General features: G+C 46.2%; 1 protein-coding gene across 1 annotated transcript in view; it reads right to left on the reverse strand.

Moving 5' to 3' along the window:
- ercc6 (excision repair cross-complementation group 6) overlaps window positions 1–12372 on the reverse strand; it is a 92437-nt gene extending 80065 nt beyond the window's left edge. The window contains exons 1-3 of the mRNA XM_059946779.1: window positions 12251–12372; window positions 4856–5275; window positions 2624–2744 (exon numbers count right to left, since the gene is read on the reverse strand). Coding sequence (XP_059802762.1) covers window positions 2624–2744; window positions 4856–5265 — 531 coding nt within the window. The 5' untranslated portion in view covers window positions 5266–5275; window positions 12251–12372. The remainder of the gene's footprint in view (window positions 1–2623; window positions 2745–4855; window positions 5276–12250) is intronic.
- Window positions 12373–14492: the final 2120 nt, after the last annotated feature.

Raw genomic sequence — 14492 nt, forward strand, 5'->3', positions numbered from 1 at the left:
GCCTAGATAGAATGGCTGTTTGAGAGGATGTTTCCTATAGCAGAGGAGTCTAGAACCAGAGGGCACAGCCTCAGAATAGAGGGATGTCCATTTAGAACAGAGATGAGGAGGAATTACTTTAGCCAGAGGATAGTGAATCTGTTGAACTTGTTGCCACAGGTGGCTGTGGAGGCCAAGTCATTGGGTATATTTCAGGCGGAGGTTGATAGGTTCTTGACCAGTCAGGGTGTGAAAGGTTACGGACAGAATGCAGTTGAGAAGGGAAATGGATCATTCATGATGAAATGGTGCAGCAGCCCAGTGGGCCGAATGGCCTAATTCTGTTCCTATCACTTATGGTCTTATGGAATCACTAGGCTGTACCTTTCTTTCACTAGTCTCGGCTTTCAAACTGCCAGATTCACAGAGTAACACAGCATAGTATCCAGCCCTTCAGCCCATGTAGACTATGCTGAAAAAGAAGCCTGTCTGAGCTAGTCACATTTGCCTGCATTTGGCTCATATCCTGCAAAAGTTGTCCTATCCATGTACCAGTCCAAGTGCCAGGGCAGAAATGGTTAATACGAAGGGGCATTAACTTAAGATGATTCCTTAAGAGGAAAGTATGGGGGGGGGGGGATGTGAGAGGTAAGATTTTTTTACATAATGAGTGTTTGGTGTGTTGAACACCCTGCCAAGGGTGGTGGTAAAGACAGATACATTAGGGACTTTTAAAAGAATTAGATACACCAATGAACGAAAAATTCAGGGCTATATGGGAGGGAAGGGTTAGAATTATCTTGGACTAGCAACATTGGGACCGAAGGCCCTGTACTGTGCTGTTCTATGTCTGACCTACTGAGAACACTGTTATAAATGAATTTTATTCTATCTGATTTAATGTCTCATCGGGCCAATTCTGAAGTGGGTTTTACTCACCCCTCAAAAAATAATGACGGTAAAGAATTCTCACAAAATCCTAGCTTGTGTCAAATGCTGAGCCACAGAGGTTAGGGACACCATATGGACACAGCAGCTGTCATGCCATTGACAAAGATTTGGGAACCTACTAATCTTCCTTCAAAGATCAAAGGGAGGGCTGGAGGGAAAAAAGATTGTATAGAATTAGTGTACGTTGGTATAGAAGTAGTTAGTACTGAAAAGTTTGAGGTTTTTTAAGGCATCAGTCAGTCTGCACTTGGACAGTTTTGGGCCCCTTGTCTAAGAAAGGATATGCTGACATTGGAGAGGGTCCAGAGGAGGTTCACAAGAATGATCCCGGGAGTGAAGTAACAGAGGGGTGGAGTGAAGTCAAGATGGCGCTAAACAGCAACTCCTTTGCTTGCATCTTTGGAAACAGCTCTATTTCTATCTTTGATATCTATTATCTTTCTTTTCAAGGTTCATTTGCAGACCCTGACCTGGGATTACACTCTGACTTTGATTCTTTGCAGGAATGGGACCAGCTCTTGGGGCCTCACTAGCAGCTGCTTCTTGATATCCTAAGGACGCAGCCTTCAGGGTTCCGGATTTTTGTGGCTCTGGAGACATGCTGATTCTAGGCCGGTGCCCCTGACTAAAGCGTCATGGGAGAACATGGAACATCAGGGGCAGCGGGCTAGCTGCCGGGGGTTGTGTGTTCAAAGAGCTGCGCCTTTCTGGTGACAACTCTCTGGGCGCAGAGCTCAGAAAAAGCAACGCAACAGACTTTTAACATCGTAAATCAGTAAGTTGTTTGTTATGTCTCCCCTCTTGCTGTGAAACAGAGACACCTCTTTTTTCCTTATAGGGGGAGGGAGAGGGTGGGGGGGAGGAGACAGGGAGAGGGGGAGGGAGAGGAGGAGGGGGAGGGGAGAGGGGCAGAGAGGGAGATGAAGACCCAGAGTAATGTCGAATGACCAAGTGAGTGAGTAGTCTGTGGGGTACTGCAAGTCTGTGCCTCTATTGATGCTTGCTGCATGCTTAAGTGTTTGGTGGAGGGCGCTGCTGCTTTTTTGTGGACGTGGGGGTGGGGGGGGGGGGTCGTTGTTTTGCTGCGGCCTGTGCGTGCGTGGGCTTTGGGGTTCTAACGTTTTAACTGTCATTCATTCTCTGGGGCACTCCTCCGCTTTTGTGGATGTTTGCAAAGAAAAATAATTTCAAGATCTATATTGTATACATTTACCTGATATTAAATGTACCTATTGACCCAATTGAAAGAGTTAATGTATGAGGAACATTTGATGGCTCTGGGCCTGTACTCATTGGAATTCAAGAGAATGGGGATGGGGCGGGGGATTTCATTAAAACCTTTAGGTGGGGAATGTGGAGAGGATGTTTCCAGTAGTGGGTGAGTACAGGACCAGAGGGCACAGCCTCAGGATACAGGGATTTCTATTTAGAACATAGATGAGGGTGGTGAATCTGCGGAATTCATTGCCACAGGCGGTTGTGGATGCCAGGTCAATAAGTAAATTTAAAGCAGAGGCTGATAGCTTCTTGATTAGTCAGGGTGTCAAAGGTTATGGGGAGAAGGCAGGAGAACGGGGTTGAGAGGGATAATAAATCAGACATGATGGAATGGTGGAGCAGATTGTGGTACCAAATGATCTTATGGTCTGAAATCCAAGTACCTAGTGCAAGATATGGAGCAAAGGGGTCATACCTTGTTTTCTTTCTGCCTCTTCACGGACTCCAGCTTCCTGCTTATGTCTTTATTTGTAGCAGCATGAGGAGTCAACTGCTCAATGATCCTGTTGGTGTGTTTCAGACATGTTGTAGTGGACCTACAACAGATGGAAAGTATACAAAGTGTCACACAAACTAGTTCAAAGCAGAAAACATTCTTAACTTTTAATCTGGACAATTGCTGCATTAATCCCATCAGAAGAAGATTCAAGATTTAAATTTAATTATTATGTGTACATCAAATCATACGGTGAAATGTGGTGCTTGTGCTAACAAGCAACACACCCAAGGAGGTGTTGTGGGAAAGCTGCAAGTGTTGCCACACATTCCACGCCAACATAGCATGCTCATAATGCTCGGCAGAACACAGATCAGGAGTCAATCTCAACCTGGAGATGAAATTAAATTTCAGTGTGAAACAGCTGAGGTCAGGTGGAACTCAGTTTGTGGTCAGTATTGTAATGGAACTCTGAAATGCTAGTTTGCAATATTGTTCACATCTAAGGTTCCAAAATGACTTCCTTTTCAACAGTATCAGCAACATGACATGGCTGAATGTGGCATTTAAGTGGAAGCAAACTGCTGAGATCCGATGGCTGAGGCCTGGGTCTGCAAGTCCACTGGGGAAGTCGAAGCCCAGTGTCTACAATCTGCAATTCTGTTGGGGGCCAGAGGCGGCCTGTCTTGGGGTTGGAGGGACTGTGTTCGTGTGAGTATGTGGGTGCTTGGTAGGGAGAAATAGGGCTCATTTTACTGTTGTTGATTTGTTGCTTGTTGTGTTCTGCATTGTTTTGCTGAGCATGGTGGAAGTGTTGCCTGGCTATGTTAGCAGCAGAGCTTGTGGCCCCCAGCACATCCTTATGATGTTGTTAACACAAATGACACATTGCACTGTATGTTTCAATGAATGTGTGATAAATAAAGTGAATCTCAATCTGAATCAGATCCTGAAATTGAAGTGTTTGTTTTTGCTTTAAATCTAAAAAGTAGAAATATCTCAATTCACCAGCAGCTATCAACTTCATCCAGAATTCTTGAATTGTGATTTCTTACTTTGCAACAGTATGCTCCTTCTCCCTTTTCAACATTTTAGGGGCACTCAGTAGGTAATGCAAATATGGAACACACAGAGGAAGTGGAGGATGTGGGCTCGATTTCAGCACTGAAGAGAAATTTTTTAAGTACTTGGATGGGAGAGACTGGCTATGAAAGGAAGAGAGTTGAGCAACCCATCCCAGTGCTACAGGAATGCCAGTGGAAGCTCTGGAGAACTCTTCCGTGGGAGTGGAAGGATTCACCAAGATGATACCCCTGGAGATAATGTAAAAGACTGATATGGGACAGAGGAATCTGGTGAGATATGGTCGGTGGCTGATTCCCAAGAGGAGTGATGGGCTTAAGTAAAAAGGATGGGAGGATATGGGGGGCTATGGTCCAGGTGCAGCTCAATGGGACTTAGCAGAATAATAGCATGGTACAGTCTAGATGGGCCTCAGGGCCTGATTCCATGCTGTAGTACTGTGTGACTCTAAGTGTTCCACTGAAACTTGGAGAGATGAGATAGAGTGCTATGGTTGACCACGGAAGGAATTATCCTTGTTTCTACACCTTGTGCCCCTGACAGTGAACAGTTCAGGCAAAATAAATTCTGAATCCCAAAACAAGATTTCTATTTTCCTACTGAGAACTGCCAACTGTGCAATACCTCAGGAAAGATTAGCCTTGTCACAGGCACTGTATATTGAAACATACAGTGAAATGCATCTTTTGCATCAACAACAAATGCAGTCCAAGAATGTGCTGGCAATGAGCCCGCAAATGTCACCATGCTTCCAGTGACAACATAGCATGCCCACAACTTATGAACCCTAGCCCATACATCTTTGGAATGTGGGAGGAAACTGGAGCACCCAGAGGAAACCCACACGGTCATGGGAAGAATGTACAAACTCCAGACAAAGGAAGAAACCCATGCAGTCACAGGGAGAAGGTACAAGTCCTGCCTGGAACTGAACCCACATCACTGGAGCTGTGAAGCATTACGCTAGCCGCTACACTACTTTTGAGTTTTGGAGTTGCAGAGCTTGATGGGATCACATTCCAGAGTTTGTGACATCCACAGGACACAAACTGACAGCCTAGAAGCATTCTTCAGAAACCAAGCACAGAATGTTAAATTCAATCATTTCATTCTAGCATGACTTCATACCTCAACTCGTCCAATAATGAATAGTATTCCTTTTCTGCTTCTGCTCTCCTGGCTGCTTGGCTGGCTTCATTAATAGCTTGGTCCACTTGTTGTAAAACTCCTCGCTCCAGCACATCCTGGTCATAGACATCCACTCCCAGGCTCTGCAGCTCCATAACCTGGGCACTCTGCTCCACCACCTGGATCTGCTGACGGTCGATGTGGAGTACCCTCGGAGCAGTCTGCACCTCGGCCACAGGGAAGGCAGCCGAAGTGGATGGTCTGCTGTTGGAGGCATCAGGGTCAGCTGAACCCTCAGTGGTGAATCCAAATGACTGCTGGCTCTCCGGGTGAGCCACTGGGGCAGTAGGAGCCTCATCTGGACCTGGGCCATCTGTAGTCTGGGTTGAGGGGGCTTCTTCAGCTGGCATGATCTTCAGCCTACAACAGGTGCAGAGAGAACACTGTCAAAGACTGCAACATGATAATCAATTACAAGAGTGTAACCCCCTGGGTCGCCTCAGGCTCGCTCAGCTCGTTCTCGTCTAGGGGGAGCAGCCTTTGGCCCCGCCAAACTGGGTAATCAGCTGGTGTGAATGCTGTGTGATGTCCCCGCCTCGCCCAAAAACAGACAGTACACCATACGCGATTAAATGAGTACAATTTATAAAGGTTACTATAACTAAGTAATTAATAATGATACGGTACATATGAAGAATAAAAATAAAGAAAAGGCGCCAAACTTATCAAAGTCCAAACCACTTCGTGCACAACCGTTGGAGCTCAATTACTGAAGTCTTCTGGCCACCATTCGATCCCCTCCGAACTCCTCGACTCACAGCTCAGGACCACCCGAAGTGGTCAACCAAGCATATCTATCGTCATCTCCTCTCCTCAGGGTACCTCCTGGCCTTAGACCCCGCCCCCCCTTCGGGTCCGTTCCTTGCCCAGTTTACAGCATCACGTCCTCTCTCTCTCACCCCCTCGCGCCGATCTCCCCAAAAGCCCGCCAACAATAGCTTACAGACTCAGAAGAAAGAACATTAATCCCAATTGGTTTACAAAGGAATACAATTCTCGTTATCAGTAAATTTTAACCCAAACAAGCTTCCAGCACTCTCTCGCAACAAAGAAGCATTCCTGCTTTTAACAAAACAAAGAAGCCATTTTGATTACATACACAGTAACAAAGAAGAAATCCCCTTTACAAGAGCATCTTGGTTAAGGGTGAAAGGTGAAATATTTAAGGGGAACCTAAGGGGGGAACTTCTTCACTCAGAGGTTGGAGTGAGTGTTGACCGAGTGGTAAATGCAGGTTCCATTGCAATACTTAAGAGAAGTTTGGATAGATACATGGATGGGAGGGGTATGGAGGATTGTAGTCCTGGTGCAGGTCTATGGGAATGCACAGAATAATAAGTTTGGTGCAGGTAGATAGATCAAAGGGCCTGTTCTAGTGCTCTATAACTCTGTATGAAATGAAAAGGCTTTGAATAAATTGGAAATTCAAAGTACATTTATTATCAAAGTATGCACACCATATACAACCTTGATATTTGTCTCCTTGCAGGCTACTACCAAGAAAGGAACAAAATAGAATCCACAAGAAACCCCACGCAGAAAGACAATCTGATGTATGAAAGAACAATTTGTGTAAACAATAAAAAAGTAAACAAATAACACACAGAACATGAACTGCAAAGACTGAAAGTGAGTGCAGTCACGGAGAGAGTTCAGCGCTGAGGTGAGTGAAACTGGTCCAGGAGTCTGATTGCTACAGGGCACCAACTGCTCCCGAACCTGGCGATGTAGACCCAAGAATCCTGCACCTGATGATAACAGCAAGAAGAGAGGGAGATGGGTCAAATGCAGGCAGATGGGACAGGCTCAGGTGGGGAATCCTGGCTGACATTGGGGCAGCGAGCGGAACACTAATGGTGCCAATTACCTTAGTGTATGTGATAGACTGGGAAATGTTGACCAAGATGTCATCTACAAGTCAAGCAAAGACACAGGGGTGGCAGCAGATTATCAACAGGTCAGACAGCATCTATGAAGGTAGGGGGTTATCAGTGAACAGGCGGCATCTATGAAGATGGGAGAATTAACATTTTGTTTTGAAGCCTTGCAGCAGCCTCTACAGATTCTGTTCAAAGGTGTACAATTGTTGAACTGTAAGTATATAGAAACTTTGGTGAGAGTATATCAAAAATATTCTACAGACACAAGATACTGGAACCTGGAGCAATAAGGAATAGGCGAAGTTTCAAGCTCTAGTGCATTGTCCCAACTCCAACTCAACAGCAAACAGACCAAGGAATTGTTTGAAGACTTCAGGAAGGGGAAGTCAGGAAATACACCCAGGCTTCATTGAAAGCTCAAAGTAAACTTATTATGAAAGTACATATATGTCACCATATACACCCTCAGGTTTATTTTCTTGTAGGCATACTCAATAAGTGCATAATAGAATTAACTATAAATCAATCAATGAAAGACCGCACCAACTTGGTGTGTAAAAGACAACAAACTGCAAATACAAAAGATAGAGATGATAATAATAATAAGCAAAAAAAAGAGAACATGAGATGAAGAGTCATTGAAAATGAATTCATAGTTGTGAGAACACTTCAATGATGGGGTAACTGAAGTGATCCCTTTTTGTTCAAGAGCCTGATGATCGAGGGGTAATAACTGTTCCTGACCCGGGTGGTGTGGGTCCCAAGGCTCCTGTACCTTCTTCTTGATGGTAGTAGCAAGCACGTCCTGGGTGGTGAGGGTCTCTGATGATGGATGCTGCTTTTCTATGACTACGCTTCATGTAGATGTGTTTAATGGTAAGGAGGGCTCTAGCCATGATGGACTGGGCTGTTTCCACAACTTTTTGTCTTTTTGTAGGGTCTTCCATTCAAAGGCACTGGTTTTTTCTATACAAGGCTTTCCACTACCCATCTACAGAAGTTTGTCAAAGTTTTAGATGCCATGCTGAACCTTCGCAATCCTAAGGGAATGGAGGCACTGCCGTGCTGGGCCCAGGACAGGTCCTCTGAAATGACAACATTGAAGAATTTAAAGCTGCTGACCCTCCTTCTGCATCTGATTCCCATGGTCCTCCGGTTTCCTCCTCCTGAAGTCAATAATCAGCTGGTTTTGATGACATTGGGTAAGAGAAAATCTGGCCACTCAGCCAGATTTTCACTCTCTCCCCTATATTCTGATTCGTCATCACCTGTGATTCGGCCTGCAACAGCGGTGTTGTCAGCGAACTTAAATATGGCATTGGAGCTGTGCTTAGCCACACAGTCATAGGTATAAAGTGAGTAGAACAGGGGGCTAAGCACACAGCCTTGTGGTGCACCGATGCTGATGGAGATTATGGAGGAGATGTTGTCACCAATCTGAACTGAGTGAGGTCTGTAAGTGAAGATCCAACTGCACAAGATATTGAGGCTAGGGTCATGAGGCTTATTAATTTTGAAGGGATGATAGTATTGAACCCTGAGCAGTCCTGGTGTATGCTTCTTTGCTGTCCAGGGTTGAGTGAAGAGTAACTGGGATGGCATCTGCTGTGGACCTGTTGCTTCAGGATGCAAATTGTTATGGATCCAAGTTGCTTCTCAGGCAGGAGCTGGTACGTTTCATCATCAACCTCTCAGAACAACCTATCACCATGGATCACACACACAATGCTGCTGGAACGCAGCAGGCCAGGCAGCATCTATAGGGAGAAGCGCTGTCGACGTTTCGGGCCGAGACCCTTCGTCAGGACTAACTGAAAGAAAAGATAGTAAGAGATTTGAAAGTAGGAGGGGGAGGGGGAAATCTGAATTGATAGAAGACAGGAGGGGGTGGGGTGAAGCTAAGAGCCGGAAAGGTGATTGGCAAAAGGGAACAGAGCTGGAGAGGGGAAAGGATCATGGGACGGGAGGCCTCGGGAGAAAGGGGGAGGGGAGTACCAGAGGGAGATGGAGAACAGGCAAAGAGTGATGGGCAGAGAGGAAAAAAAAAGAGAGGGGAAATAAATAAATAAATCAGGGATAGGGTAAGAAGGGGAGGAGGGGCATTAACAGAAGTTAGAGAAATCAATGTTCACGCCATCGGTTTGGAGGCTACCCAGACGGAATATAAGGTGTTGTTCCTCCAACCTTCATCTTGACAGTAGAGCAGGCCATGGATCATCAGAATGGGAACAGGACATGGAATTAAAATGTGTGGCCACTGCGTTGCTTGAACTTCCAGCATCTCCAGATTACCTCGTGTTTGCGTTTTTAAATTCACTACTGCGAAGCCTCTGCCAGTAATGCCTACATTGAAAAAGTATTACCATGGATGTAAGTGCTACTGGACTTACATTGAGGAAGGCTACCATGTTCTTCTTAGCACCTGTATAAATGAAGCCTGCTCAAACTCTGAAGTGAGAGGTTAAAGATCTCAGTGAACACTCCAGCTGGTTGATCAGGCAGGTCTTTAGTACTTGGCCAGGTACCCCGTCTGGGCCAGATGCTTTCCCTTAGTTCAGCCTCGTGAAGGATGCTCACACGTCAGCCTGAGACTGAAATCACAGAATCATTGGGGGCTGTGCGAGTTTGTGATATTTCTTCTATGTTTTGATGGTCAAAGTGAGCAGAGAAGGCACTGAGCTCATCTGGAAGCGAAGCTTTGTTGTTGCCTACGTCGCTCAATTTAACTTTATAAGAGGTTATAGTATTCAAGCCCTGCCATAACTGTCAAGTACACTTCACCGATACAATTTTAGTCCGGAATTACCTCTTCGTCTGTGAGATGTTTTTCTAGAGATTGTACCTAGACCTCTTGTATTTTACCTGGTCGCCAGAGTTGAATGTCTCTGATTTTTATCCTCAGCTGGTTGTGGATCTCATGGTTCATCAAGGGCTTCCGGTTGGGGCAGACTGGGTATGATTTTGTGGGGACACATTCGTCTACAACTCTTTTAATAAAGTCCGAGTCAATCATGCTGTCTTCATTCCGATCCTCAGATGAGTTCTGCAACACGGGCCAGTGCACTGACTGGAAGCAATCCCCTAGCCACTCTTATACCTCCCTCTTTGTTGTCCTTATCTCTGGAAATTTGGTCTGTAGTCTCTGTGTGTATGCAGGTAGGAGGAGGAGAGCCACGTGTTAAGATTTATCAAAATGCAGTCTAGGCATGTAATGGCAGGCATTCCTCATCGTAATTTAACAGTGGTTTATTGTGTTGGGATCTCTGCTGCTACAGGTTATGTGCTGTTGGCCACTTGTGGTATGTAAACAGCAGTCAGGATTATGGAGAACCCCCTTGGAAAATAAATTGGATGGTATTTGACCATTAAGTGTTCAAGGTTGTGGAAGAAGAGTTCAACACCACCACCACATCAGAGCAGTACAGAGTTTACCATGAAGCACACTCCTCCGCTTCGTCTTTTCTGATCAGCATATGGGTCCTGCTGGAAGGGCCTCGGCCTGAAATGTCGACTGTTTATTCCCATCCAGATGCTGCCTGACCTGTTGAGCTCCTCTAGCACATTGCATGCATTGCTACAGGTCTGATCATACTTGGCAAGCTGAGAGTAAGCACTGCCTCATTAAAATATAGAACACAACAATCTCTCATTTCCCTCAGATACAGCAATCTCACCCTCAGGTCTTCAGTTCTGTTCTCCAGCAATTGCACATTTGCTAGCAAGATGCTGGGTAGAGAGGGCCTTATTCCTTTGTGTTTCAGCCTGGCTTGGAGGTCCACTGCCCTGTCTTGTTCCCAGTTGTGGTGATGAACCCTCATCTGTTTAAAGATGCCACACCTACTTGCTTGAGAGTTAAGTCTGCTGAGTCCTTCATAAGATTGTGAAATCTGTAAGATCATTAAGTTGCTTAAAAGTACATTGAAAGGGAGAGCAACTTTAAATTCCTGGGTGTCAATACACCAAAGAATCTAACATGGGCCAAACATATTGAGGTAATCATGAAAAAGGCACAACAGCAGCTATAAACTGTAAAGAGTTTGAGATTTGTTACACATGTCACCAGAAACTAGCATATTTCTACAGTTGTGCGGCAGAGACCATTTTGACTGGTCGAACCACCTCCTGGCATGCAAGCTCCAATTCACAGGATTAAGTTCAAAGTACACTTCACCATATAAAACCCTGATAATCATCTTCCTGCAGGCACACTCAGCAAATCTATAGAATAGTAACTATAACAGGATCAATGAAAGATCAACTAGAATGAAGAAGACAACAAACTGTCCAAATGAAAATATAATAGCAATAAATGATGAGAATATGAGATAACAAGTGAGATCATTGATTGTAGGGACATTTCAATGATGAGGCAAGTGAGTGTTGTTATCTCCTTTTATTCAATAGCCTGATGGTTGAGGGGTAGTAACTGTTCTTGAACCTGGTGGTGCGAGTCCTGAGGCTCCTGTACCTTCTACCTGATGACAGCTGCAAGAAAAGAGCACAGCCTGGGTGGTGGGGATCTCTAACGACAGATTCTGCGTTCCTACAACAGCATTTCACATGGATGTGCTCAGTGGTTGGGACAGCTTTACCTGTGATGTTCTGGGCTGAACACACTACCTTTTGCAGGATTTTCTGTCAAAAACATTGGTGTTTCCATAGAAGGTTGTGACGCAGTACACTCTCCACCGCACATCTATACAAGTTTGTCAAAGTTCTAGACGTCATGCAGAATCTCCCCAGACTCTTAAGCCGAGGTGCTGCGGTGCTTTCTTTGCAATTATGGACCTTCTGAAATAACTCTTTGGAATTTAACAGATGCTGTAGAAGGTGGTGGACTTATCCAGCTCAATCATGGATGCAAACATCCCCACCATCCAGGACATGCCCTCTTCTCATTACTACTACTGGGGAGGAGATACATGAGCTTGAAGACTCCACGCAACGATTCAGGAACAGCTTCTTCCCCTTTGCCTCCAGATTTCTGACTCTTTTGTTTATTTTTGTAATTTGCACTGATTGTATGCCTTTCACTACAGCACTGTCACAAATCAACAAACTGAAGTCTGTGATAATAGACCCGATTCTGAAACGTCCACGATTCCTCATGTCCCTACAGACGCTGCCCGACCCGCAGACCGGTTGGGGTGGGCAGGTTAGTTCCTGTTACTGCGGAAAGAGCTGCCGGTCGCCCGAAGAGACCTGGGAGATGGGCCTGACAGCGAGGATGTCTGCCTGCCCGAGCTGAGCGGGGAGTGGGGCGCGGAGGGAGGAGAGGGGAGGAGAAGGGGACTGGGGCTGGACCAGCGACAGGTATTGGGACTCCGGACCCCGGGGAGACCCATCTTTCCCTGGTCCGGCCGTGCGGTCAGGACCCTACACATAAACCCAGCCCCGGGTCCCATTGTCACCCCGCAGCCCAGGTACGGCCTCAGTTCCCCCACCCCCACCTCACCTCTCGGGCAGGGCACCGGACTCTCACTACGACCCGCCTGGCAACAAAGCACAGGGCTGCCTCCTCACCGCGGCCCGTCCGGAAACCGTGGTCCCCTCGCCACAGCGACACCCACAGGAGCGGAGGAGCACCCATGATTCCTAGTAGATGGGAAGACCAACCTCCCTAGCGACACCTACTGAACGGGAGGATTACACCCACATTTCACCGTCACAGAACCCTACTGAATGGGAAGACAGTCCCCTCTCGCCACAGCGCCACCTACATAGCGGGAGGACAAAGCCCCCTCCCGCCCCGGTGACATCTGCCGAGAACAAACCGTCCCACAGCGACCCTCAAAGGCCGGGAAGACAAAGCATCTCTCGGGATGGAGGCTCATTCTCACTGTAGCGGCACCTGCAGGAAGAGTCAGGAACACCCCGTCATGGTGAAATCTACAGCACCTGCAGGAGAGGAGAACAAACTCTGCCGCAGCGACACCTGCCGGGCCAGACGACAAACTTCACCGCAGTTATCAGGAAGGGGTGGGGGGCGAATGTGCGCAAGTTCTTCAATAGTTCCAGAAGAGGCTGAAGGAATCTGACGTGTCCTCGTTAACCGTTATCAATGCGCCTTAAAAAGCGATCTGTATGGATGCATCCCAGCTTCCATATGGCGACTGCTTGCCCGTGACTGCAAGAAACTTCAGAGCTGTGGAACCCGCCTCCCCTCAGGGACTCTGACTACTCACTGCCTCAGTAAAGCAGCCAGCATAATAAAAGACCCTCTAACCCTGGGACATTCTTTCTTATGCCCCCTCCCACTGGTTAGGAGATACAAAAGCCTGAAAGTACAAACCATCAGGCTCAAGGAGAGCTTATCAGACTCTTGAATAGTTCTCCAGTGCAATAAGGTTGATAGGTTTTTGATCGGTCACAATCTACCGTGGACTTTATTGTCCACCTGCCCTGCACTTTCTCTGTAACTGTAGCAGTGGATTCAGCCCAGCCCACCAAGGGTAAAGCCCTCCCCACCATTGAGCCCATCTACACAGAGCGCTGTGGCAGGAAAGCAGTATTCATCATTAGGGACCCCACCACTCAGTCCATGCTCTCTTCTCATTGCTGCCATCAGGAAGAAGGTATACACAAAGTACACTGCAGATGCTGTGGTCAAATCAACACGTACAAACAAGCTGGAGGAACTCAGCAGGTCGGGCAGCATCCGGTGAAATGAGCAGTCAATGGATGCTGCCCGACCTGCTGAGTTCATCCAGCTTGTTTGTACGTGTTGAGGAAGAAGGTATAAGAGCTTCAGGGTTTGCCCGATTCAGGAGCAGTTACTACTGCTCGACTATCAGGCTCGGGAATGAAAACAGATAACTTCACAAAACCTCACTTGCCACGTCATTGAAATGTTCCCACAGCCAAAGGACTCAAGGACTCTTCATCTCATGTTCTTGATATTTATTGCTTATTTAATTTTTATAATTGTTTCTGCTTTTTGTACTTGCACAGTTTGTTGTCTTCTTGCACTCAGGTTGAATGCCCAAGTTAGGTGGCCTTTCATTGATTCTGTTATAAGACCATAAGAGATACGGGAAGAGTTAGGCCATTTGGCCCATTGAGTCTGTACCACCATTTCATCATGGCTGATCCAATTTTCCTCTCAGCCCCAGTCTCCTGCCTTCTCCCTGTATCCATTCATGCCCTGACTAATCGAGAAACTCTCAACCACTGCTGTAAATATACATAAAGGCTTGGCCTTCACAGCTGCCTGTGGTAAAGAATGCCACAGATTCACCACTCTCTGGCTAAAGAAATTTCTTCTAATCTCTGTTCTAAAAGGACATTCTATTCTGAGGCAAATTCCTCTGGTCTTAAACTCTCCCACCAAAGGAAACATCCTCTCCACATCCACTCTATCAAGGCCTTTCACCATTCAATAGGTTTCAATGAGGTCATCCCTCATTCTTCTGAATTCTGGTGAATACAGGCCCAGAGCCAACAAATGTTCTTCATCTGACAAGCCATTCAATCCTGGAATTATTTTAGTGAACCTCCTTTGAACTCTCTCCAGTTTCGGCATACTTCTTCTAAGATAAGGGGTCCAAAACTGCTCACGATACTCCAAGTGAGGCCTCACCAGTGCTTTATAAAGTCTCAACATTACATCCTTGCTTTTATATTCTAGTCCTCTTGAAATGAATGCTAAAATTGTATTTGCCTTCCTCACCACAGACTCAACCTGCAAATTAAACTCT

This window comes from Hypanus sabinus, chromosome 21, assembly GCF_030144855.1.
Source record: "Hypanus sabinus isolate sHypSab1 chromosome 21, sHypSab1.hap1, whole genome shotgun sequence".
NCBI classification, from domain to species: Eukaryota; Metazoa; Chordata; class Chondrichthyes; order Myliobatiformes; family Dasyatidae; genus Hypanus; species Hypanus sabinus.